At 48.1% G+C, this 27,999-nt stretch overlaps 1 protein-coding gene across 2 annotated transcripts in view; it reads right to left on the reverse strand.

Moving 5' to 3' along the window:
• usp16 (ubiquitin specific peptidase 16) overlaps positions 1-27,999 on the reverse strand; it is a 65,952-nt gene that overhangs the window by 35,790 nt on the left and 2,163 nt on the right. The window contains exons 2-9 of one of the 2 annotated variants that reach the window (XM_072514029.1): positions 25,194-25,280; positions 19,475-19,647; positions 13,515-13,618; positions 12,551-12,654; positions 11,634-11,797; positions 10,890-10,985; positions 8,380-8,510; positions 5,673-5,760 (exon numbers count right to left, since the gene is read on the reverse strand). In XM_072514029.1, coding sequence (XP_072370130.1) covers positions 5,673-5,760; positions 8,380-8,510; positions 10,890-10,985; positions 11,634-11,797; positions 12,551-12,654; positions 13,515-13,618; positions 19,475-19,647; positions 25,194-25,254 — 921 coding nt within the window. In that variant the 5' untranslated portion in view covers positions 25,255-25,280. Of the gene's footprint in view, positions 1-5,672; positions 5,761-8,379; positions 8,511-10,889; positions 10,986-11,633; positions 11,798-12,550; positions 12,655-13,514; positions 13,619-19,474; positions 19,648-25,193; positions 25,300-27,999 lie in introns of those variants that run through there. The other variant, XM_072514031.1, reaches the window with a different exon arrangement.

Genomic DNA, 27,999 nt, shown 5'->3' on the forward strand with positions numbered 1-27,999 from the left:
CACACAGCCAGAGCGAGCGGGGGCGGACACACAGCCAGAGCGAGCGGGGGCGGACACACAGCCAGAGCGAGCGGGGGCGGACACACAGCCAGAGCGAGCGGGGGCGGACACACAGCCAGAGCGAGCGGGGGCGGACACACAGCCAGAGCGAGCGGGGGCGGACACACAGCCAGAGCGAGCGGGGGCGGACACACAGCCAGAGCGAGCGGGGGCGGACACACAGCCAGAGCGAGCGGGGGCGGACACACAGCCAGAGCGAGCGGGGGCGGACACACAGCCAGAGCGAGCGGGGGGCGGACACACAGCCAGAGCGAGCGGGGGCGGACACACAGCCAGAGCGAGCGGGGGCGGACACACAGCCAGAGCGAGCGGGGGCGGACACACAGCCAGAGCGAGCGGGGGCGGACACACAGCCAGAGCGAGCGGGGGCGGACACACAGCCAGAGCGAGCGGGGGCGGACACACAGCCAGAGCGAGCGGGGGCGGACACACAGCCAGAGCGAGCGGGGGCGGACACACAGCCAGAGCGAGCGGGGGCGGACACACAGCCAGAGCGAGCGGGGGCGGACACACAGCCAGAGCGAGCGGGGGCGGACACACAGCCAGAGCGAGCGGGGGCGGACACACAGCCAGAGCGAGCGGGGGCGGACACACAGCCAGAGCGAGCGGGGGCGGACACACAGCCAGAGCGAGCGGGGGCGGACACACACCCAGAGCGAGCGGGGGCGGACACACACCCAGAGCGAGCGGGGGCGGACACACACCCAGAGCGAGCGGGGGCGGACACACACCCAGAGCGAGCGGGGGCGGACACACACCCAGAGCGAGCGGGGGCGGACACACACCAGAGCGAGCGGGGGCGGACACACACCCAGAGCGAGCGGGGGCGGACACACACCCAGAGCGAGCGGGGGCGGACACACACCCAGAGCGAGCGGGGGCGGACACACACCCAGAGCGAGCGGGGGCGGACACACACCCAGAGCGAGCGGGGGCGGACACACACCCAGAGCGAGCGGGGGCGGACACACACCCAGAGCGAGCGGGGGCGGACACACACCCAGAGCGAGCGGGGGCGGACACACACCCAGAGCGAGCGGGGGCGGACACACACCCAGAGCGAGCGGGGGCGGACACACACCCAGAGCGAGCGGGGGCGGACACACACCCAGAGCGAGCGGGGGCGGACACACACCCAGAGCGAGCGGGGGCGGACACACACCCAGAGCGAGCGGGGGCGGACACACACCCAGAGCGAGCGGGGGCGGACACACACCCAGAGCGAGCGGGGGCGGACACACACCCAGAGCGAGCGGGGGCGGACACACACCCAGAGCGAGCGGGGGCGGAACACACCCAGAGCGAGCGGGGGCGGACACACACCCAGAGCGAGCGGGGGCGGACACACACCCAGAGCGAGCGGGGGCGGACACACACCCAGAGCGAGCGGGGGCGGACACACACCCAGAGCGAGCGGGGGCGGACACACACCCAGAGCGAGCGGGGGCGGACACACACCCAGAGCGAGCGGGGGCGGACACACACCCAGAGCGAGCGGGGGCGGACACACACCCAGAGCGAGCGGGGGCGGACACACACCCAGAGCGAGCGGGGGCGGACACACACCCAGAGCGAGCGGGGGCGGACACACACCCAGAGCGAGCGGGGGCGGACACACACCCAGAGCGAGCGGGGGCGGACACACACCCAGAGCGAGCGGGGGCGGACACACACCCAGAGCGAGCGGGGGCGGACACACACCCAGAGCGAGCGGGGGCGGACACACACCCAGAGCGAGCGGGGGCGGACACACACCCAGAGCGAGCGGGGGCGGACACACACCCAGAGCGAGCGGGGGCGGACACACACCCAGAGCGAGCGGGGGCGGACACACACCCAGAGCGAGCGGGGGCGGACACACACCCAGAGCGAGCGGGGGCGGACACACACCCAGAGCGAGCGGGGGCGGACACACACCCAGAGCGAGCGGGGGCGGACACACACCCAGAGCGAGCGGGGGCGGACACACACCCAGAGCGAGCGGGGGCGGACACACACCCAGAGCGAGCGGGGGCGGACACACACCCAGAGCGAGCGGGGGCGGACACACACCCAGAGCGAGCGGGGGCGGACACACACCCAGAGCGAGCGGGGGCGGACACACACCCAGAGCGAGCGGGGGCGGACACACACCCAGAGCGAGCGGGGGCGGACACACACCCAGAGCGAGCGGGGGCGGGCACACACCCAGAGCGAGCGGGGGCGGGCACACACCCAGAGCGAGCGGGGGCGGGCACACACCCAGAGCGAGCGGGGGCGGGCACACACCCAGAGCGAGCGGGGGCGGGCACACACCCAGAGCGAGCGGGGGCGGGCACACACCCAGAGCGAGCGGGGGCGGGCACACACCCAGAGCGAGCGGGGGCGGGCACACACCCAGAGCGAGCGGGGGCGGGCACACACCCAGAGCGAGCGGGGGCGGGCACACACCCAGAGCGAGCGGGGGCGGGCACACACCCAGAGCGAGCGGGGGCGGGCACACACCCAGAGCGAGCGGGGGCGGGCACACACCCAGAGCGAGCGGGGGCGGGCACACACCCAGAGCGAGCGGGGGCGGGCACACACCCAGAGCGAGCGGGGGCGGGCACACACCCAGAGCGAGCGGGGGCGGGCACACACCCAGAGCGAGCGGGGGCGGGCACACACCCAGAGCGAGCGGGGGCGGGCACACACCCAGAGCGAGCGGGGGGCGGGCACACACCCAGAGCGAGCGGGGGCGGGCACACACCCAGAGCGAGCGGGGGCGGGCACACACCAGAGCGAGCGGGGGCGGGCACACACCCAGAGCGAGCGGGGGCGGGCACACACCCAGAGCGAGCGGGCGGGCCGCGGGGCGGGCACACACCCAGAGCGAGCGGGGGCGGGCACACACCCAGAGCGAGCGGGGGCGGGCACACACCCAGAGCGAGCGGGGGCGGGCACACACCCAGAGCGAGCGGGGGCGGGCACACACCCAGAGCGAGCGGGGGCGGGCACACACCCAGAGCGAGCGGGGGCGGGCACACACCCAGAGCGAGCGGGGGCGGGCACACACCCAGAGCGAGCGGGGGCGGGCACACACCCAGAGCGAGCGGGGGCGGGCACACACCCAGAGCGAGCGGGGGCGGGCACACACCCAGAGCGAGCGGGGGCGGGCACACACCCAGAGCGAGCGGGGGCGGGCACACACCCAGAGCGAGCGGGGGCGGGCACACACCCAGAGCGAGCGGGGGCGGGCACACACCCAGAGCGAGCGGGGGCGGGCACACACCCAGAGCGAGCGGGGGCGGGCACACACCCAGAGCGAGCGGGGGCGGGCACACACCCAGAGCGAGCGGGGGCGGGCACACACCCAGAGCGAGCGGGGGCGGGCACACACCCAGAGCGAGCGGGGGCGGGCACACACCCAGAGCGAGCGGGGGCGGGCACACACCCAGAGCGAGCGGGGGCGGGCACACACCCAGAGCGAGCGGGGGCGGGCACACACCCAGAGCGAGCGGGGGCGGGCACACACCCAGAGCGAGCGGGGGCGGGCACACACCCAGAGCGAGCGGGGGCGGGCACACACCCAGAGCGAGCGGGGGCGGGCACACCCAGGCGAGCGGGGCGGGCACACACCCAGAGCGAGCGGGGGCGGGCACACACCCAGAGCGAGCGGGGGCGGGCACACACCCAGAGCGAGCGGGGGCGGGCACACACCCAGAGCGAGCGGGGGCGGGCACACACCCAGAGCGAGCGGGGGCGGGCACACACCCAGAGCGAGCGGGGGCGGGCACACACCCAGAGCGAGCGGGGGCGGGCACACACCCAGAGCGAGCGGGGGCGGGCACACACCCAGAGCGAGCGGGGGCGGGCACACACCCAGAGCGAGCGGGGGCGGGCACACACCCAGAGCGAGCGGGGGCGGGCACACACCCAGAGCGAGCGGGGGCGGGCACACACCCAGAGCGAGCGGGGGCGGGCACACACCCAGAGCGAGCGGGGGCGGGCACACACCCAGAGCGAGCGGGGGCGGGCACACACCCAGAGCGAGCGGGGGCGGGCACACACCCAGAGCGAGCGGGGGCGGGCACACACCCAGAGCGAGCGGGGGCGGGCACACACCCAGAGCGAGCGGGGGCGGGCACACACCCAGAGCGAGCGGGGGCGGGCACACACCCAGAGCGAGCGGGGGCGGGCACACACCCAGAGCGAGCGGGGGCGGGCACACACCCAGAGCGAGCGGGGGCGGGCACACACCCAGAGCGAGCGGGGGCGGGCACACACCCAGAGCGAGCGGGGGCGGGCACACACCCAGAGCGAGCGGGGGCGGGCACACACCCAGAGCGAGCGGGGGCGGGCACACACCCAGAGCGAGCGGGGGCGGGCACACACCCAGAGCGAGCGGGGGCGGGCACACACCCAGAGCGAGCGGGGGCGGACACACACCCAGAGCGAGCGGGGGCGGACACACACCCAGAGCGAGCGGGGGCGGACACACACCCAGAGCGAGCGGGGGCGGACACACACCCAGAGCGAGCGGGGGCGGACACACACCCAGAGCGAGCGGGGGCGGACACACACCCAGAGCGAGCGGGGGCGGACACACACCCAGAGCGAGCGGGGGCGGACACACACCCAGAGCGAGCGGGGGCGGACACACACCCAGAGCGAGCGGGGGCGGACACACACCCAGAGCGAGCGGGGGCGGACACACACCCAGAGCGAGCGGGGGCGGACACACACCCAGAGCGAGCGGGGGCGGACACACACCCAGAGCGAGCGGGGGGGACACACACCCAGAGCGAGCGGGGGGGACACACACCCAGAGCGAGCGGGGGGGACACACACCCAGAGCGAGCGGGGGACACACACACCCAGAGCGAGCGGGGGACACACACACCCAGAGCGAGCGGGGGACACACACACCCAGAGCGAGGGGGGGGGACCCAGAGCGAGGGGGGGGGACACAGAGCGAGGGGGGGACACAGAGCGAGGGGGGGGACACAGAGCGAGGGGGGGGACACAGAGCGAGGGGGGGGGACACAGAGCGTGGGGGGGACACAGAGCGTGGGGGGGACACAGAGCGTGGGGGGGACACAGAGCGTGGGGGGGACACAGAGCGTGGGGGGGACACAGAGCGTGGGGGGGACACAGAGCGTGGGGGGGACACAGAGCGTGGGGGGGACACAGAGCGTGGGGGGGACACAGAGCGTGGGGGGGGGACAGAACTGATCAGAACTGGGCATGATGAATTCAACATGCTCTTCCCAAAGCACTGACAAATCTGTGGAGAAATATTGCTCTGGTCGTACATCCTTTCCCATCAACTTTTATAAAATGCTCTGACACATTGGTTGGGTGATGAAACTTAAATGACACGTCTAATTTATCCTCTGCATCAAATCAGTTTCATTTATTATTTACATTTGAGCCATGTTTTTTGACCCATGTATACTTTATACTTACAAAAAAAATACTTTACACTTATCCATATTAAATATGCTCTTTTGCCAACAGATGTAAATTCTCACAATTTGGTATCTGTAATTTAGATAAATAAATATTTGTCCCTCGGCCTAATGTCACCCACCCTGACAATTTCAGGCAACAGTTGATGGACAGTCACTGATAACCCATTGCAGTCCACTTACTTTGATTTCCTCAGTTCTCATTCCATCTAATAGGTAACGAAGCAATTCTTGGCTATCCTGCTGTTGAAATCCTTTAAATCGTGCAGCTCTGAGGAAAACAAAATAGAAAAACAGGCTTGGTTTTGTGTTCTCACCAGGGAGTCAGAAGGTTGCTCGTTCACGAGGCTTGAGCACATGAATCTCGGCTGACATTTTGTTGCAGTACATCAGCAGAACCAAGGTCCTGCCCTCAGTTTTTAAAATAAATTTAGAGTACCCAATTATTTTTTAACAATTAAGGGGCAATTTTGTGTGGCCAATCCACCTAACCTGCACATCTTTGGACTGTGGGGATGAAACCCACGCAGGCACGGGGAGAATGTGAAAACTCCAGAGACAGTGACCCAGGGTGGGGATCAAACCCGGGTCCTCAGCACCGTAGGTAGCAGTGCTAACCACTGCGCCACCGGGCCGCCCTTTGCCCTTTCAGTTAAACATAGAAGATCCTATGGGTACTTTTTGAAGAACAGAGAAATACACTCCTGACAAACAGGGTTACCTCGCAATCAAACACTGAAATGCCTCATTGTTGCTTGTTGGCAGGCACATTTTCTACAGCAGTGGCGACACTTAGGAGAGAAAGTCAATTAGCTGCCAAGCACTTTGGAATACTGAGTTATGAGAAGTGCCATATGAATACAAATCTTTCTGCTCTTTTCAACATTAGTTACAGTTTAACTGTAGAAGAGGTTAAATAAGATGGTAGTGGAATGGTAGTTGTCATTATGGAGAAACATTATCTTTTTAAAAATATATTTTATTGAGGTATTTGAAAATGTTATAACGTAACATGGTAAAATAAACATTTCTCCCCCAGCCCAATCTTCACACACCTTAACCATACAACAACAATCCCACCCCCCCTTGGAATACTGCATCTGCTGACATTTTAATTTTCCCCAAGAAAGTCGACGAACGGCTGCCACCTCCGGGTGAACCCGACCATTGACCCTCTTAAGGCGAACCTTATTTTCTCGAGACTGAGAAACCCAGCCACGTCACTAACCCAGGTCTCTACACTCGGGGGCTTCGAGTCCCTCCACATTAACAAGATCCGTCTCCGGGCTACCAGGGAGGCAAAGCCAGGATGTCGGCCTCTTTTGCCACCCGAACTCCCGGATCTTCCTACACTCCAAAGATCGCTACCTCGGGACTCGGCACCACCCGTGTTTTTAGCACCGTGGACATTGCCTCAGCAAAATCCTGCCAAAACCCTCTAAGATTCGGGCATGCCCAAAACATGTGGACATGATTTGCTGGGCTTCCCGCGCACCTCGCACACCTATCCTCTACCCTGAAGAACTTACTCATCCTAGCCGCTGTCATGTGTGCACGGTGGATTACCATAAATTGTATCAGGCTAAGCCTGGCACATGATGAGGAGGCATTAACCCTGCTTAGGGCATCTGCCCATAGCCCGACTCTATCCCTCCTCCTAGTTCGTCCTCCCACTTGCCCTTAAGCTCCTCCACCGGGGTTTCCTCCGCCTCCGAAAGGTCCTGGTGAATATCTGATACCTTCCCCTCTCCCGCCCAGGGACTGGAGACTACTCTATCCAGCAGCGGAAAGGCCGGCCCCTGTTTTTTCAGAAAGTCTCGCACCTGCAAATACCTAAAACCATTCCCTGCTGGCAATTTAAATTTATCCTCCAAAGCTTTCAAGCTGGGAAAGCTCCCGTCTATTAATAGATCCCCCATCCTTCTAATTCCCACCCTCTGCCAACTCCGGAACTCGCCATAGAACCTACCCGATACAAACCTGTGGTTACTATAAATTGGGGACCCGTGCTCCCTCCACTCTCTTATATCTCCTCCATTGCCCCCAGATTCTCAGAACTGCCACTACCACCGGACTTGTGGAGTATCGGGCCGGCGAGAACGTCAGAGGTGCCGTTACCAGTGCTCCCAGACTGGTGCCTTTACATGACGCCGCCTCCATCCGCTCCCATGCCGACCCCTCCCCCACCACCCAGTTCCTAATCATGGCTATATTAGCCGCCCAGTAGTAGTTACAGAAGCTTGGCAGCGCCAACCCACCCTCCCCACGACTGCGTTCCAGCAACACTTTCGTCACTCGCGGGGTTTTACTCGCCCATACAAAGTCCAAAATAACCTTATTCACCCGCTTGAAAAAGGCCTTTGGGATGAAGATGGGGAGGCACTGAAAGACAAACAGAACTTTGGGGAGGACCGTCATTTTCACGGTCTGTACCCTCCCCACCAGTGATAGCGGGAGCATGTCCCATCTCTTAAAGTCCCCTTCCATTTGTTCTACCAACCGGGATAGGTTTAACTTGTGCAGTACCTCCCATTCCCGGGCCACCTGGATTCCAGATATCGAAAGCTCTTCCCTACCATTCTAAGCGGCAGCTCTCCCAGTCTCTTTCCCTGTCCTCTTGCCTGGATTGCAAACATCTCGCTTTTCCCCATGTTCAATTTTGGAGAAACATTATCAATAAGGTCAAGGAGGGTCATTCTCTAACATATAGAGCAACAAAATTCATTCCAAGTCTATGTGGGCGTTTAAAAATGTACGGCTGCCTTTCGCAAGTCCAACATCACAATCCTCAAACTGTTGTGTTTGTTCTGAGAACTCTCTGCAGTACAGGATGTTTTAGTCTGAATATTATTGGCTTCATACCTGCATAGCAATGACTGTGGGTACTCACTTTTTACAGACCTGAGTGAACAGCTCCTTGGGGGTGAGAACATTCTTTTTTATATCTTGGAAATCAAGAAGAAATTGGCGCATTGCTGATGACAGTGGTCCTGGTTGGTCAAGGTGAATCTCTAGGTGTCCCTGAGAATTTGAAGTAAAATTTATAAAGCTCTGAAGTCAAAAACTAAATTATTTATTCTCATTGAAGGGCAGAGCAGGCTTGATAGGACAAATGGCCTACGTCTGCTCCCACTTCTTATGGTATATAGTCTTAGAAAAGCCAAGTTAAATTCTGTGCTGCATTATTCCATGACTGTAATCTCAGAGAAAAGATGCCTGGTGCCTAGAAATCCTCACCCTTACTTTGGTATTCATCAAATCATATAACACAGATAGTGGCCATTCAATCCATTATATCTGTACAAGCTCTTTGAAAGGGCTGTCCAATTAGTCCCATTCCTCTTTTCTTTCACCATTGCCCTATAAATGTCTGCTGGCTAAAACATTTAATGTTTAGTCTTGAAAAATGAAAAGAAAAAAAAAGGAAAAACTGAAAACCTTTGACACAAACATCTGGGCTTCACATCGCATTGCCATTGCTGCTGTATTGCAAGGAAATGCAGCAGTCACTTTGCATAACATGGTCCCCAAGTAGCACTGCAATTATTCTGACAAGCATTGGTGGAGGAAGGAATATTAGTCAGGACACCAGGAGAAGAGCTTACTCTTTTACCCGAAATAAATGCAACTCTTTTGCAAAAATATGAAGATATTTTTGAGACATAGGAGGAGCAAACTTAGAAAATTATTACATATGCATCCCTTTGAGCTGTTATTACTTGTAAGTTATGTTTGGCCATATCCAACTGGGATGAGTTCTAGGAGATTTCTAATTCTGATATGAAGTCCAAAGCAAAACAATAGTTTATGGGTTAGGAGCTAACAGTCTGAAACATGTATATTTAATAAAAATATCAAATGTGAGAACTTCAATATTAAAATAATTGAAAGCAAGTCAGTAATTTGAGAAGTTATTTTGCATTTCTGATCAGCCGGTGGGTACCATACCAGGATCTGACTGAGACCTGGAGAGCTTGTTAATCAAAGTGACTTGATTTTCATAACCTTCGTAGACACATGAGGCTCAATCCAATGGCCACGCTGTGCCCGAAAAGCAGCTGGCAGTGGCACAACGGGACCGATAAAAGCCGGGAGATCCTGCTCCCGAGATCTACCCGGCTCGCAATGCCCATTGTGGGCGGGATCACTTTTTTCAAAATCTGTATATTAGAGTGAGACAGCTAGTCTCACTTTAATGTGCAGATTCCTGAGGTACCTTAAACTTTTGGGATTCATCCCCTTCATGTCAGAGACCTCGGGTGAGCACCGTTTGGTACTGGTCTCCACAAACGGGGACCATACAGAATGGCACTTCTGGGGATCTCGCCCAAAGGATCGAAGGCCCCCAGCTTCATGCCCTTTGGGCAGGGTGGTGCCCTAGCACTTCTGGTGCCACCTGGGCACCCTGGCAGTGCCACCTGGGTGTCAACCTGGCATTGCCCAGGTGCCACTGCAAGGGTGCTAGCTTGGCACTACAAGGGTGCCAAGCTGGCATTTTATGCACACATGTGATCGGGCAAGGGGTGCCCTGCCTGGGTGTTGCGGGGACACACACACACACACACATAGTTCTTTCAGGCTGTGGGAGGGTCGGGGGTTGCTTTGTGCGGCTCAGAGTTCAGACACCATTTAAATATGGCGCCCCGATCTCTCGCTACATTGGGGAGTTCTGGCAAGTGGAGCTCCTCAGTGTGCAAAATGGATCTATGTGTGGCCTCGGCCACGCGTTCCCCGCTGAGGCCCCTTAGACAACGAGAGTCACGTTGTATAGTCATGTGTTTCTCAGCATTCGCTATTGGACTTTGTTCCCAATTAGTTGAATCGCACCCATGGTAAATTACTGGCTGAAAAGCCACTAGATGAGAAAACTTGAAAATTGCCCATAAATTAACTGCATAATTTTCAGATTTGCAATAAAATAAACATCACAACTTTGTAACAATCAAGGAATGAAGATCATGTGAGCACTGCTTTCAGGTATGAACCTCTAACACATTTATATGGAAAAGCATAATTCTGAGGTACAACTTGACTTTTACCTCCAATAAACAGCCATACTTTGTCGGTCCTGAAGTTGTAATTAAAGTTGTGTAAGGGGTTTAAGAGGCTTCAATTTCTACAGATAATTTGTCAAGTCACAAGTCTTATCAAATAAGATTTTTGCATGCCTTTGTAAAATGTTCCTTTAATGATAATAATGAACAATATGTTCTTTAGGCATCATTGAAAGCAGAGAGGAAATAATTCAAAGCTTTGCAGATACATGGGTAGGGTACGCATAAAAGCTCAAAAGATGGACAGTTATTTATATTAATTTCTTACAATGGTTGAATTCTATAATATGGTAGATTACTATAAAATGGAAGCCTTTCAAGTGGTTCGTCACAAATATTAACCTACCAGATTTAGAGAGTGAGGCATTACAACGGTCATTGTAGCTTCATTCGTTTTTAACCCCTGAATCAACTCATTCAGCACGTAGGTCTGTGATAAGATCTGGAGTAATGAATAAAGAGAAGGATACTGTCTGTTCCTTTCAACAGTAAGTCATTGTAAAGTAAAACAACTTCAATGAACAAAATTCAATCAGGTAATTTTCAAAGAAATTCTTATGTAAAGCATCAGAATAGAGAATAACCTTTTTTAGTCGGTGGGCTAGATAGCTGGTTTGTAATGCAAAACAAGGCCAGCAGCGCGGGTTTAATTCCCATACCAGCTTACCTGAACAGGCGCTGGAATGTGGCTACTAAGGGCTTTTCACAGTAACTTCATACTTGTGAGAATAAAAGATTATTATTATTAAATATAAGAGTGCAGCAGCATCGGGGATAAAGAATACAAAAATGTACTCTGGTCTCTGAGTAAATGGCTATTTATAATGATAGTCTTTTAGGCTAGTCTTTCTGTCCCTTTAATAACAAAAAAGAGGAAATAAGTTACTGTGCATTTTATGGTAGTAATGTCTTTCGGTGCTATGACTAAATCCACAGCTGACTGGACTAGTTGCAAAGTACTGTCTCAGTTTTCTCATTAGTGCAATTTCAAGTATGCACTTTAAATTGTCAATTATATAAAATGTGAGCTAGTAAGCCGATGTTTTGTAACCACGAGATACAGTCCTTCATGTTAATGCTTTACAATCACCTGCATGACAGCATTAAAAAAGCAAGTATTGCCAAGATTGCTGAGTCCTTTCACTGGGGTCAGTTGGCTGCTTTGTGCCACAGTCTTTCCTTTCTCTTGTTTTTCAGTTTCCATTGTGTTGTCTTCCTTTCCCTTACCATTTTCATTTGTTTCAGGCAGTGCAGCTATAAATAGAAATTCAACACAATTTAAACTAGATGTATCCACGGTACATACATTAATCACTTGAACATCAGGTACCATCACACCTGCTACAGCACTCAATTAATCATATTTCACAGGTGACAATGTATCTGTACATATTTCAAGTTGATTTTGTCAGATAAGCAGTCTAGTTTTGTTCTGCAGACTCAACCGAAACTGTACAAATCAGGTTTGAATTCTTACATCCGTGTGTCCTAAGTACCCATTTGTGGAGACCAGTACCAAACGGCGCTCGCCCGAGGTCTCCGAGGTGAAGGGGATGAATCCCAAAGCTTCAGTAACCGCAAGAATTTGCACATTAAAATGAGACTAGCTGTCGTGCTCTAATATGCAGATTTTCCAAAAAGTGCAACAGTCTGCAATAACTGCACCTTAATAGTCAGCAATGTGGGAATTAAATAGCATTTAAAGATGTATAAAATGTATATATACTTTTAAAAATTTAGAGTGTCCAATTATTTTTTATTCTAATTAAGGGGCAATTTAGCATGGCCAATCCACCTACCCTGCACATCTGTGGGTTGTGGGGGTGAGACCCACGCAGACACGGGGAAAACGTGCAAACTCCACACGGACAGTGACCCAGGGCCGGGATCGAACATGGACCTCGACGCTGTGAGGTAGCACTGCTAACCATTGCGTCACCGTGCCGCCCCTAAATTTATGCATATTTATGTTATAAGTTAACTCAAATAACCTTCTTGATAACCCACCTCTGTTGGTGCATTTGGGAGCTGTCTTTTTTTGTATACATGTTACAAATTGACCTAATTGATCTTTGACTTCATAATGAACTTCATCATCACACAAGTAGCACCTATATCAAAATAATGAAGAGTTAATCAAAACAAACACAAAATCAATGTAAATCCTTGTCCTTCACAACCATCCTTCCCAATCCTTCTTACCTTTTAATCTTGTACAAATACTTGCAGCAGTGCTTCTTCTTTAAAATACATTCTTATGAAATGAAATGAAAATTGCTTATTGTCACAAGTAGGCTTCAAAAGAAGTTACTGTGAAAAGCCCCTAGTCTCCACATTCCGGCACCTGTTCAGAGAGGCTGGTAAGGGAATTGAACCCGCGCCGCTGGCCTTGGTCTGCTTTACAAGCCAGCTATATAGATCACTGTGCTAAACCAGCCCCCAATACAGCTCTTATACAGCTGCTTCAACACTCCCCACTTGCCCAGCCCTGCCCCACCATTCACTACCATCTCTATACCTTCTCCTCTAATCAGAAGAGCAAATCAGAGTTTTGCAATATTTTTCCTGAAACCATTCTCAACACTTCATTGCCGCTCACAAGCAGGTCATACCACAAACTTTCTTACCGTGGACCTTTATGGGCCAATGAAAAGCAATTTAGCGACAGATAATATTGAAACTCAAACATCTGACTTCAGTAATGCTGGTTAACCGGCATATGATCCTGCCCTGTGTATTTGTCAACCAACAGGAATTAGAGACCTCAAAAAATGTAACTGATTCTCACTAATGTTGGCTACTTGGTTTCTAACTGTTTTATGAGAACCCACAAATATTATAGTATCAAAATAACGAGTGAATGATCAAAATAGCAAGTGAATGTCACAAATTGATTCAAAACTAATTTAATTCAAATATTTACAAGTGATAATCCATGAAAATGTCACCACACATGAAATATTGAACCTACCATATACTCCAGGAGTCTAAATTAAGAACCACACAGTGTGATTCTGAATGCTGCTTCTCGTAATGTTTAAGAGCATGTTGATCTTCCGAATTCCTCCCACATCCCTGAAAAATACAAATCAAGTCAGGACATTTGTGCAATGCTGAATACACAAAGTGAACAAAGACTTGCAGCAGGCCAATGTTTTCACTCAATTATAGATTTCATGTGCATAATTCGACTTTCTAACAATATTTTAGTTAAAGTTATGTAGTGAATGCACAGTAGCTTTCACGGATGACAAGAACATGGACATTGTGCAACTGAAAAATCCAGGCACGGTATACTATTTGAGATATTGGAACACTAATTTGTTCCTTGAAATTAGAGAATACATAGAACTACTGTTCTTTTTGCTCAACACATTAATTTTCCAGGATTACTCAATTTTAGGTTCATTTGTATTGCAGTAAGATTGTTGAAGCATTTCAATCATTTCCACACTGAAGAATTAACTGGTGTACTATAATGATAGTAAATTTTCAAAGAAATAAGTTGTAGTTGATTACCAAATAAATTATATAACCAGTGAATATTATGGATATAATTTGCAATTGCTCAGTTTCACAATAGTAGATCTCAATTTTCTTACAAGATTATAGAATATAAAATTAGTACAATCCCTGCATAGTGGATTGAGTAGTACTGACAGAGAAATAAGGACTTTTATCTGTAGACATGAACTACACTGGATGTAAACATCAAAAGGGGATCTGCTCGGAACTAATCTTATAGCTGATGGCAGATCAAGTTCCCCCGCCCCACCAGAATATGAATTTACAATGTAATTTGAGTAATATTCTCACACACAAGGTGCTGAACTAGAAAAGTAAAAAGTATTCAGCAATCTGGAGGAATGAGCTAATATCTGTAATCAAGTGACTCTAAATTGAAAACAGTTAGAAAAGGTGGAATTGCACCCTTACCCAGTTTTGCTATCTTGCCGCAGTCCTGAAATTAATTACTGTATGTACATGTACAACCACATTGTCAATTCTTGAATCACACTGTGGTTGTGACATCAATCTGAAATGTTAATATTGTTTCTCACTCCACAGATGCTGTCTGATCTGCTCTGTATTTCCAGCATTTTTTACTTCACTTTTTACTTGAAAACCTTAAGTTTTTACTTCATATTTCCAGCATCCATGATGTGCAGTCAGATTGTCTGGAGTAGACATCACTCAATTAGTCAATTTAGCAGGACGGTAGATAAAGATAGGCAGCTAAAGAGACTCCAGGATGGTATGTTGCCTCCCTGGTGCCAGGGTCCAGGACGTCTCAGAACGGGCATGCTGAAGGGGGAGGGCAAACAGGCAGAGGTCGTTGTACACATTGGTACTAACGACATAGGCAGGAAGGGGCATGAGGTCCTGCAGCAGGAGTTCAGGGAACTAGGCAGAAGGTTAAAAGACAGGACCTCTAGGGTTGTAATCTCGGGATTACTCCCTGTGCCACGTACCAGTGAGGCTAGAAACTGGAAGATAGAGCAACTAAACACGTGGCTAAACAGCTAGTGTAGGAGGGAGGGTTTCCGTTATCTGGACCACTGGGAGCTCTTCCGGGGCAGGTGTGACCGTATAAGAAGGATGGGTTGCATCTAAACTGGAGAGGCATAAATATCCTGGCCGTGAGGTTTGCTAGTGTCACACGGGAGGGTTTAAACGAGTATGGCAGGGGGGTGGGTACCGGAGCAATAGTCAGAAGGTGAAAGCATTGAGGGAGAACTAGGGAATAGGGCCAGTATGGCTCTGAGGAAGAGCAGACAGGGAGATGTTGCTGAAAACAGTGGGTCTGGTGGCCTGAAGTGCATATGTTTTAATGCAAGAAGTATTACGGGTATGGCAGATGAACGTAGAGCTTGGATTAGTACTTGGAACTATGATGTTGTTGCCATTTCAGAGATCTGTTTGAGGGAAGGACAGGATTGGCAGCTAAACGTTCCAGGATTTAGATGTTTCAGGCGGGATAGAGGGGGATGTAAAAGAGGTGGCGGAGTTGTGCTACTGGTTAGGGAGAATATCACTGATGTAATACAGGAGGACACCTAAGAGGGCAGCGAGGCTCTATGGGTAGAGATCAGGAATAAGAAGGGTGCAGTCACAATGTTGGGGTTTTACTACAGGCCTCCCAACAGCCAGCGGGAGACAGAGGAGCAGATAGGTAGACAGATTTTGGAAACGAGTAAAAAAACAACAGGACCGGCATGTTCCTGTGCGGAAGAAGGATAAATACGGCAAATTTCGGGAACCTTGGATAACGAGAGATACTGTAGGCCTCGTCAAAAAGAAAAAGGAGGCATTAGTTAGGGCTAAAAGGCTAGGAACAGACAAAGCCTGTGTGGAATATAAGGAAAGTAGGAAGGAACTTAAGCAAGGAGTCAGGAGGGCTAAAAGGGGTCACGAAAAGTCACTGGCAAATAGGGTTAAGGAAGATCCCAACGCTTTTTACACGTACATAAAAAGCAAGAGGGTAGCCAGGGAAAGGGTTGGCCCACTGAAGGATAGGCAAGGGATATGTGGAGCCAGAGGAAGTGAGCGAGGTACTAAATGAATACCTTACATCAGTATTCACCAAAGAGAAGGAATTGGTGGATGTTGAGTCTGGAGAAAGGTGTGTAGATAGCCTGGGTCACATTGAGATCCAAAAAGACAAGGTGTTGGGCGTCTTGAAAAATATTATGGTAGATAAGTCCCCAGGGCCTGATGGGATCTACCCCAGAATACTGACGGAGGCTAGGGAGGAAATTGCTGAGGCCTTGACAGAAATCTTTGGATCCTCACTGTCTTCAGGTGATGTCCCAGAGGACTGGAGAATAGCCAATGTTGTTCCTTTGTTTAAGAAGGGTAGCAAGGATACTCCAGGGAACTACAGGCCGGTGAGCCTTCCGTCAGTGGTAGGGAAATTACTGAAGAGAATTCTTCGAGACAGGATCTACTCCCATTTGGAAGCAAATGGACGTATTAGCGCGAGGCAGCATGGTTTTGTGAAGGGGAGGTCGTGTCTCACTAACTTGATAGAGTTTTTCGAAGAGGTCACAAAGATGATTGATGCAGGTAGGGCAGTGGATGTTGTCTATATGGACTTCAGTAAGGCCTTTGACAAGGTCCCTCATGGTAGACTGGTACAAAAGGTGAAGTCACACGGGATCAGGGGTGAGCTGGCAAGATGGATACAGAACTGGCTAGGTCATAGAAGGCAGAGAGTAGCAATGGAAGGGTGCTTTTCAGATTGGAGGGCTGTGACTAGTGGTGTTCCACAGGGATCAGTGCTGGGACCTTTGCTGTTCGTAATATATATATATATATATATATATAAATGATTTGGAGGAAAATGTAACTGGTCTGATTATTAAGTTTGCAGACGACACAAAGGTTGGTGGAATTGCGGATAGCGATGAGGACTGTCAGAGGATACAGCAGGATTTAGATCGTTTGGAGACTTGGGCGGAGAGATGGCAGATGGATTTTAATCCGAATAAATGAGAGGTAATGCGTTTTGGAAGATCTAATGCAGGTAGGAATATACAGTGAATGGTAGAACCCTCAACAGTATTGACAGTCATAGAGATCTAGGTGTACAGGTTCTCAGGTCACTGAAAGGGGCAACACAGGTGGAGAAGGTAGTCAAGAAGGCATACGGCATGCTTGCCTTCATTGGCCGGGGCATTGAGTATAAGAATTGGCAAGTCATGTTGCAGCTGTATAGGACCTTAGTTAGGCCACAGTTGGAGTATAGTGTTCAATTCTGGTCGCCACACTATCAGAAGGATGTGGAGGCTTTAGAGAGGGTGCAGAAGAGATTTACCAGGATGTTGCCTGATATGGAGGGCATTAGCTATGAGGAGCGATTGAATAAACTCGGTTTGTTTTCACTGGAACGACGGAGGTTGATGGGTGACCTGATAGAGGTCTACAAAGTTATGAGGGGCAAAGACAGAGTGGACAGTCAGAGGCTTTTTCCCAGGGTAGAGGGGTCAATTACTAGGGGGCATAGGTTTAAGGTGCGAGGGGCAAGGTTTAGAGATGTACGAGGCATGTTTTTTTTACACAGATGGTAGTGGGTGCCTGGAACTCGCTGCCAGAGGAGGTGGTGGAAGCAGGGACGATTGTGACATTTAACGGGCATTTTGACAAATACATGAATAGGATGGGAATAGAGGGATATGGACCCAGGAAGTGTAGAAGATTTTAGTCTAGACGGGCAGCATGGTCGGCACAGGCTTGGAGGGCCGAAGGGCCTGTTCCTTTTCTTTGTTCTTTAAACAAAAATATGATTTGTAACTGCTGTATAAATTGATCTACTCCTGCAGTAATTGCAATTGGGCAGTGACTGAGTATCAATGTAAGCTTTTCAGAGTCTGTAGTTGCTGCTAAAAGTCTCACAAATTAAAAGGGATTTTGATGTAATGGTTATGCATTAAGCTTGTTTTAAATGTAAACATAGTTTTGTGTGGTGAAATGGTTTGATTTTTAATCCCTATGTATCAATTTACTGTTTTGTTTACAGTAAAGTGTATTTTTTTGTTTAAAAACAAAATAGCTTTCGGTTCAATTTTAAATAAAAAAATACATTTGGACCACTTGCTAACATGCCTCAGAGAATGGTCAGAATTGCCACAGCATCTATTTTCACCTTGGTGCGGTTATTAGTTGGAATTAATATTCCAATGAATTCTACCTGCTCAGTTTCCCTCACCACAAGTACAAAATAACAGTATGCTCAAGACAGCAGCTTAAAGAAAGAATAGGAGGTTCTTTTTTTTTTAAAGTGCACGTCAAAACTGACTTGAAAGAGATCTATTGCAACACTGAAGAAATAGAACTATCCAATACTGGTTAATTAAATAATTAACTTGATAGTCTGTTTGCCTTTATCCTGTTACATATGGGTCATATCAGAATGGAAGCCCATTCCCTCTCAGGGAAGCACAGACAGCTACCAGCCTCACAAGACCGAGTGGCCATACGCGGGCCAGCACCAGCTAGCGCTCAGCAGCATTCCTGTGTAAATTACTTTTGTCTGTATAATGCCGATTACCCTATGACTGTAGCCAAGACACCCTGAATGCCAAGCTTCACATTTCGAGAGGATACAGCCTATGTAGAATAGCTAAAACTGCAGTTGCTGTACATTCTTGTAGATACATATTCTGATTTTGTCTTGTGTAATGTATGATATGAAATGTCAAAACTTCAATAAAAACATATTTCTTAAAATGGAAGCCCATCAACTCACCTTGTAATATATTTTGAATTTAATCAAGATAATTCTATACTGTGAATTTACACACTGTATATTATTCAGCTACTCTTGTACTCCTTAACCATGCAATTGTGCTACTGTGATGTTACATTCATTGTCCTTATGATTTAGATTCTAATCCCCTAGTTAAGTTACCATTTTGAACATTATTTTATTTGCTGATATGAAATTTCATGATTGTATTAATTGTAGTGTAGATGTAGTTAAATAAAACTGTTCACACACACAAACAAAAAAAATCAATCAGCTACCTCAGTAGCCAACATAAACATAAATTTCAGCATAATAATAATCTTTATTAGTGTTTCAAATAGGCTTACATTAACACTGCAATAGGCGCCTGTTCGGGTCATTGAGGGAGAATTCAGAATGTCCAATTCACTTAACAAGCAAGGCTTTTGGGACTTGTGGGAGGAAACTGGAGCATCCGGAGGAAAGCGCGGCAGACTTTGTCATACCATTCTAAAAATATTGCGCTGTTAGCTACAAAAGTAATTTAAACATGAAACGTATTTATCAGATGTGAAGTTCTTTACAAAACATGACCATGTAAAGGAAGTTAACAGCCTGAAATGGATGGCCCAGAACTAAAGTTGTCATGATCTCAGGATAATATGTTTCACAAAGGGTAATATTTCAATAAAACAGCAATTTACCTGATGCCCACATTTTAAGCATAACCAGACAGTCGGATGGTCGTCCGGTTCGTGTTTGTCCTCTGTTTTACTACTCGTTTTGCAGTCCTCACAAGTGTTCCAACAATACTGAAGTAATTGTTTTTTAATCTGATTTAGGTTGAGTCCCTTGCGAATATGTACACATTGTGGCACTGCAATAAATCAGAAATGAAGTAACAAGTTGTTTAGGACATTCAAATTTGGTATTGAATTGCATATATAATGTTATTGATTGCAATAAATATTCTTGCTCTAAATTCAAATAGTGTAGTAAAAGATTTAACTTGAACTGGTGCTATATCTTGAACAGCAAATACATGATATAAAATGGATGATGAACTTGTTCCTATATTAATATGGAGCAATTCTACGCATTGGCAGAAAGATAAAGCTGCAGTGCCACTGTGTTGTACTTTGGATTCGGAGGACACAGACTGATACTTGTATATTCCCACTGAGCTCTTAGTCTTTGTTGGGTGCACAGAGTATCAAGAAAATATTGCCCCATGAAGGTGACAAAACAAATTACTGGCTTGGATTTTGCAGTTATAATGACAATGCAACTGTCAGTGTTTGTCATCATTACAACTCTGAAACTGACAGAAACGCCTGGCAACCGTATGTGTGTAATTAAACTTGGAAATTCAGAGTTTGCTGCCGGTGATTCCCTGCTCTTCCACAGGATGCACAGTTAAAGCGTTTGTAGATGGAAATCTTAAATATTTCAGGAATTGATGTGAACTTCACTTTACGCACCATGTGTCTCACTGCAAAAATCCTTGAAAAGGTTATACTTTGAATGAGGTGTAACTGGGCTTTTAAACAACATACTATGGCATAATGACTTCTGGACAACCTCTCTGCGCTTGTAAAACTAATTTCATGTCTGTGTAATGTCAAACTTCCAGATTGTGATTTGAAAATCCCATAGACTTTACTTTCTTTTTAAAGTTCCTGATATTTCAGTTTCCATCTTAATTCCATGCAAACATCCCAATCTTTTTTTGTTCTTGTAAAATTATTAAAATGTGATGGATAATCAGTGCTTTTGCTTCCTGGTGTGCTGTCTGTGAGAAATCTTCAATGTGACTGGTTCCTTGGCCTCCTTGATGTCATCACCTGTTGGATGCTAGACCTAATGCTGGAATGCAAGGTCAAGAAAGGTAAAATCCAGGCAACAGTGATGACCAGATCTTTGTGGTCAACATTCTCTGCCAGTGGCAAACAGTTTCACTTCATTTTTGACTGTAAAATCTTGGTCAATATAACATTATCATGTGCACCTCTAAGTGGTTGATTACAGCAACATTTTAATAGTCTGAAAGCAGGTAATCTGCTTACTTTGCTATCTGAGATTGGAGATACAGATGCTAATTGGGGGGCAGTCAGGCAGAAATTTTTACCCAAAATCTGCAGTCTCACGTTTTCAATAGAAACAGTTTTTATCACAATTTGGCAAGAACTAAAATACCTTTTTGATAGAACAATGTTGGTGCCAGCCTTTGCTCAGGGTAGTATTTTCACCTGACTCACATGGTTAAGGTTTCAAGCCCCGATCCAAAAGAATTTAATCACAAAATTATAGTGCTGCGGGAAAGTTGCACTGTCAGAACTGCCATCTTGCACGTGAAATATTAGAGAAATCTCCCTTTTGTCGGTTCAGGTGTACATAAAATATCCTACAAAGTTATCTGAAGAACAAGGGTATTTTCCGAATATCCAGATCCCTAATATTAAAACTGATTACCTGCCATTTATTTTATAGTGGGAACTTGCTGTGTGGAAATGGGCATTTCAATTTGCCTGCAGTGTCTACACATCAAAAGTAGCTCTTTGACATTGAAGTGCTTTGAGTTGTGAAAGGCTCTAATATAATTGAAAGTTTTTCTTTCTTTGCAGTAGCCCTGTACTTTGTGAATTTACCTCACTAGTACATCGAACTACATAGATTACACAGCACAGAAATGGGCCTTTCGACCCAACAAGTCCATGTTGGTGGTTATGCTCCGTTACAGCTTCCTCCAATCCTTCATCATCTATCAGCATAGTCCTTTATTTATTTCTCCCTCATTTGCTTATCTTGCTTCCCTTAAATGCATCTACATCAGGGGTGTTTAAGCTTTTCAGGCCAGGGGCCACATATCAATTATTTTCACACTCACAGGGCTAGTGAAAGATAAGGAATTAGAAATGCATCTCGCTGATTGTAAAAACAACAAGAAGTATGCACTTTTATAAACGTGCTTCAAATGAAAAGATTCATGTATTAGCTTACTTGCTAAGAAATTTGAAATCTAGGAGTTACTTGACCGGGAACCAATGTTGGTGATCAAGCACAGGAGGTGATGGGTGAACGGGATTTGTCCAAATCAGTCCTGAGATGGTGAAAGGTGCTGGATTGACAAGTTTTTAAAAAATTATTCTTGGTTTTTCTATTTCTCTCCTGCTCTAAAGATTGGACCAACCCATCAATTGAATTGAATCCAACTGCAACCCCAGTTAATTCTCCTTAAAATGGAATGAAACTCCTGCCCTAAAGTGGACATATATTGTGTTATTGCCCTACTCACTGCTGCCAAGTCTAGCACTTGCACTAGCTGACTCAAGGGAGAGTTTACGGCTGATTTAAGGTTATTGACCTATATGTGACAGTTCAGACTGACGATCAGTGACCACCAATGGAAATTAAGCTGATGAACTGAACCACCAGCTGTGATTCTGCATTCACCCATGCAGCAAGAAATGGCACAGCAGGCCCAAAGCCTCTCCCAGAGAGTCAGTGTTCCAAACCTGCAACTCCAGGTTGCAAACTTGTATAGTTTTCTAACAGAAGAAAAGGCGCACGCCATGCACAATTCCAACGCAAACAAAACAACCATCAGCAATTTGGGTACAAATCTATGAATTTCTTGCTTTTCTAAAATTCAACATTTCAATTCAGTGCTTGTTGCTTATAGGACATTGGTAGAATAATTTGGAATTTGCTAGAGCAATTACTGGCCAGTTTCAATTTATCCCTGGCAGACAAACATTCCCCACTGCATCTCCCCTGACCCTCGGCAAGCAAACACTCCCACTTAGCCTCTCCCCCGACCCTTAGCAGACAAACACTCCCTCACAGTCTCTTCCTCACCTCTAGGGATACTGCCATTCCTGTCTTCAGGTCTCAGGCTGAAAGCTGCCAAACACCTCCTGTGTTCACAAGAGTAAGTTTGTTAGTGTTTCGCATACTGGTTGGCTGGCTGGATGGCCAGCCTTGGCAGGCCAGACACTGGACAAGCCTGATCTACATAATTTGCCTCAACTACGTCCAGTGGTAACATGTTTCACATTCCCACCACTCTCTGGATGTTTCTTCTGAATCTGTTTTATTTCTTGGAGCTACCTCTCAGCCTTTTTACAAGTGGCCCAGTTTATTCATCCTTTTCTAACAGATATAACTTTTCAGTACTGGTATCATCCTTGTAAATTTCTTGACCCGTGTGTCCATATCCTTTGTATAATATGAAAATGAAAAATTACACACAGTACTCAAAGTATGGTCGAGCCATGGTTACATTACCATCGCTGAATCCCCCACAATCAACATCCTGAGGGTTACCATTGATCAGATACTGAATTGGACTTGCCATATTAATAGTGTGGCTACCAGTGCAGGTCAAAGGCTAGGAATCCTATGGCGAGTAATGCACCTCCTGACCCCCCAAAGCCTGTCCACCATCTACAAGGCACAAGTCAGGATTGTAATGGAAAACTCTCCATTTGCCTGGATGAGTGCAGCTCCAACACTCAAGAAGCTCGACACCATCCAGGTCAAAGCAGTCCGCTGGATTGCTCCCCCTTGCACAAACATTCAAACTCTCCACCATCAACGAACAGTGGCAGCCTTGTGTACCATCTACAGGATGCACTGCAGTAACTCACCAAGGTTCCTTCGACAGTACCTTCCAAACCCATGACCACTACCATCTAGGACAAGAGCAGCAAATACCTGGGAACCCCACCACCTGGAGGCTCCCCTCCAAGTCACTCACCACCCTGACTTGGAAATATATTGCCGTTCTTTCGCTGTTGTTGGGACGAGATCCTGGAACTCCCTCCCTAACAGCACAGTGGGTGTACCTACACCTGAAGGACTGCAGTGGTACAAGAAGGCAACTCACCACCACCTTCTGAAGGGCAACTAGGGATGGGCAATAAATGCTAGCCTAACCAGCGACGCCTACATCCTGTAAGTGAATTAAAAAAAATACAGGCTTCAGCATAATTTCTCTATTCTTCAGTTCTATCCTTCCAAAAAATAAATTCTAGTACTTGGTTTGCTTTTTTTGATGGCCTTGTTGGCCTGCGCCATAACCTTTTGACTTTTGTATTTGTACTGAAACTTCCTTTGTTCCTCTACCCCGTTTAGATTCTTATTTTCCAAATACGCCACATCCTCCTTTTTCTTTCCAAAATGAAATTAGTCAATGACATGCCCATTCTACAATTTATTAATGCCTTTCTGCAATTTGTTGCAGTTATCACCATTAACTCTCTCTCCCCAATTTGGTGTCGTCCACATATTTAGAAATCTTTTGTGAATAACTTTCCAAACTGGCTAGCCGCTCTAACTATGTGATTAGCTAAGTCCAGGTAGAAAAACTGGAGCTTAGTGTATTCTACCGATGAAGGAAACGGAATGATATTGCACAAGAAATAAAATAATTATGTTGTCCTGTCTAATGCAGGACTATCCAAGTACCTACCCTGCTACATCTAGCTGTCTACCTGCCACTCAACATTAGGCTTATTGCACGAAGGTGTCCCCAATTTGCTTGAAAACTAGTGTAGTCAATCAATCTACACAATTTGCTCTAGCTCAGTTGGCTGGATGAGGATTGACGGCAACAGCGTGGGTTCAATTCCAGGATCAGCTGAAGTTATCTATGAAGGCACTGCTTTCTAAATCTTGCCCCTCGCCTGCGGTGCAGTGACACTCAGGTTAAAATCATCACCAGTCAGCTCTCTCTCAAAAGGGGAGAGCAGCGTATGGTCCTCAGGAATTATGACGACTTACACTCCAAATTTCGCTCTCCTGACACTAATGAAAATGAATATTCTTATGAATGGCTGTTTAAACGGCAGCATGGTGGCGCAGTAGTTAGCATTGCTGCTTCATGGCACCGAGGTCCCAGGTTCGATCCCGGCTCTGGGTCACTGTCTGTGTGGAGTTTGCACATTCTCCCCATGTTTGCGTGGGTTTCGCCCCCACAACCCAAAGATGTGCAGGATAGGTGGATTGGCCACGCTAAATTGCCCCTTAATTGGAAAAAATTAATTGGGTACTCAAAATTTTTTTTTTTTTAAATGAATGGCTATTTAGAGAACACAGAGCACTGACAAAAAATTAAAGATTCCAACCAAGTGCAGCCCAAGGCCATCAGGCATTTGCAGTTTTTGTTTCCCAAAGAACTTTTATTATTTTGCTAGTTTTGGCGATTGATTTCTTTGACTCTAGTTTATTTGAAGATTTCTTTTGAATCCTTAACAAAACGGAGTTGAAAGAATAAACTTTTGTAGGAAAGGCACAGATCACAGAATAGTACAGAAGAGACCATTTAGCCTATTGTGTCTGTGCTGGCTCTTTCAAAGCACAATACCGTTAGTATTACTTGCCCTCACTTTACAATTTGAAACCAAAGAAGCATTTTCTTACCACAGCTGTCAGAGGTCTCACTGGCTGGTGGAGAATTTTGTCTTTCCTTTTTCTTTCCCATTTCAATGTTGTCCCAGTATCCTTCAACTATAATGCCCACAAAAACAGAAAGGCAACTTCAAGACCAAGCATTTGGAAAACTGTACGCCTGAAGATATTAAATAAAACCAATGTGGTGCAATGCTGTTAAAAAATAATTTCACAAACATGTCTACTGAATCAAATGACTATAGGATATGCAAGAATAAGGAAACCTTGAGTACCTCTGAATGATCAGCAGGCAACTAAACTGACTTCCAAACACAAGACACCACAATTTATTTCTCATCTCCCTTATATAGGACAGTATTATATTCTAAATCCTAGTATATTCATCATCCAGAATCTCTCCCCAGTGACCTCTCAAATTTACCCTAAACTCCCAACTCCATCAGCGGCAGCTCAGTTGTAACATTCCTGCCTCGGAGTCAGAAGATTTATGTTCAAGTCCAACTCCACATCCGGAGCACAAAATCCAGGCAAAATTCCATGCCGTGGTGAATTGTGCAAAGGTAGTCTGCTGGAGATCTTTTGGATGAGGTGTTACACCGAGGCTCCACCTGCCCGCTCAAGTGGATGTGAAAGAGTACATGGCACTATTTCAAAGAATTTCAGGAACAGGTAGTCAGGCACGAATCAATATTGGAGGAAACCAGGATTGTGAAACGTTAAATACCACGGAATCACCAGGTGGAAACTTACAATAGGACGCCTGTTTGATTAAGCTCAAAGGGTTGAGTGAAGAAGACGTGGTTTAAAAGGATACTGGAAGATTCACCTTGGCAGGGCATGGGGAAGGGATCCTATTAATGCCACGAGGAGTTGGGCTTTAAACTGAAGCCTATATGTCTATGGAGAGAAAGACGCTGGCCCCCTATCCAGCCCCATCGCTCCCCCCACCCTCCACTCCACAACAATATGAATCTGACCCAATCTCTAGCTTTGACAAAGAGTCATCCAGACTCGAAACATTAGCTTCCTTCTCTCTCCACAGATGCTGTCAGACCTGCTGTGATTGTCCAGCATTTTCTGTTTTTGTTTCAGATTCCAGCATCTGCAGTAATTTGCTTTTGTCTGTGGAGAGTGTGGTATAATGTATAAACATGATCTGGCGCTCTGTGTTAAGTTAAAGGGAAATACCTTTACTGTAGTTTAGTGTGTTAGTTGCCTATTAAGTAACATCTACTCAATGTTGATTTTAGTTTATTTTTCTTTTACAGTAAAAGTCTTAAAATGTGAAGTCTTTGAGTTGATCATTGAGAAATTCATATCTCTTTTTCAAAGTTATTTGGTCTCGACAGGGATCCTAACAAAATAGACAAATAACCAAATGTAAATTTCCAACACCCTTCCATTCAAGAGTTTGGCCTCCACCTGCTTGTCAAAAGACAGTATGTTGGTGTGCAGTTCTGCTCAAACTGCTGAAAACAATGTATGTACCCAAAATAAAAACAGAAAAATCTGGAAACATTCAGCAAGTCAAGCACCATCTGTGGGGAGAGAGAAACAGAGCTAACATACCTTGCATATTAATCATCTTCTAAGAGATAGCCATTCCCCCAGTAAGGCTCCCTTAAGTCCAAGGGATGCAGATTTGAACAGACAACTGTATTAGCTATTCACCATCAGATCTAGCTGGCCACATAAAGCACTAGCGAATCATGCTCTCATCTACCAGAACTGCCCACAATTCCAGGATGCAATGTAAAAATAACACCCAGCCCCTTTTTTTCTATTGTGAACCATCTTCTTATACCTCTCTTGTTTTGTCTTCTACACCCTCACCTCTAATAAGTGCAAAAAGCTCATGGAATTCTTTGAGACAATCCGATCAACTGTCTCTGCCACTTCCCCCCATTGCCCTGTGCTAGACCTGAACTTATGTCTTACTCTAGTTTCTATCTCCCCTGATCGCCTTTCCGAGGTAATCTTGTCCAGGAGACTTATCTCCTGCATTCTTAACATTATTCTCATTAATTTACTGACCACTTAACGTGCCTGAAGTAAAATACCACAGGTGCTGGAAATCTGAACTAAAAACAAAATATGTCCGTTGGTAACATCATCTGAAAACAGTACATTAGGTTCCACATGTACACTGATGACACAACGCTCTACCCACCACCACCTCTCTCAACTCCTCCAGTGTATCACACTGCTTGTCCGACATCCATTCCTCCAAATAAATATTTTGAAGCCTGAAGCAATTGTTCTCTACTTCCAAATGAAACTCCACTCCTTAGACACCAATCCTCTCTGGCAGCCATCCAAGGCTGATCCAGACTGTTCGCAACTTTGGTGTCCTATTTGATCTGAAGATGAGCTTCTGATCATATATCCATTCCATTGGTAAAACTCCTATTTTCCACCTATGTAAAATCTCCATACTCAGCACCTGCCTCAGCTTATTTGCTGCCAAAACCCTCATTTATTAATAATAATAATTGCGTATTGTCACAAGTAGGTTTCAATGAAGTTACTGTGAAAAGCCCCTTGTCGCCACATTCCGGCGCCTGTTCGGGGAGGCTGGTACGGGAATTGAACCCGTCCTGCTGGCCTTGTTCTGCATTACAAGCCAGCTGTTTAACCCACTGCGAAAGTAAGAAGCAGGAGATTTACATGGGTTTAAGGAAAAACCTTTCACTGGAGGGTGGTCGGAATCTGGAACTCACTGTTTGAAAAGGTGGTAGAGTCAGAAACCCTCAACATTTAAGAAACATTTAGATGAGCACCTGGAATAGCATAGCATAGTATACAAAGCTATGGA

This window comes from Scyliorhinus torazame, chromosome 8 (assembly GCF_047496885.1).
Source record: "Scyliorhinus torazame isolate Kashiwa2021f chromosome 8, sScyTor2.1, whole genome shotgun sequence".
In the NCBI taxonomy this organism is placed as follows: domain Eukaryota; kingdom Metazoa; phylum Chordata; class Chondrichthyes; order Carcharhiniformes; family Scyliorhinidae; genus Scyliorhinus; species Scyliorhinus torazame.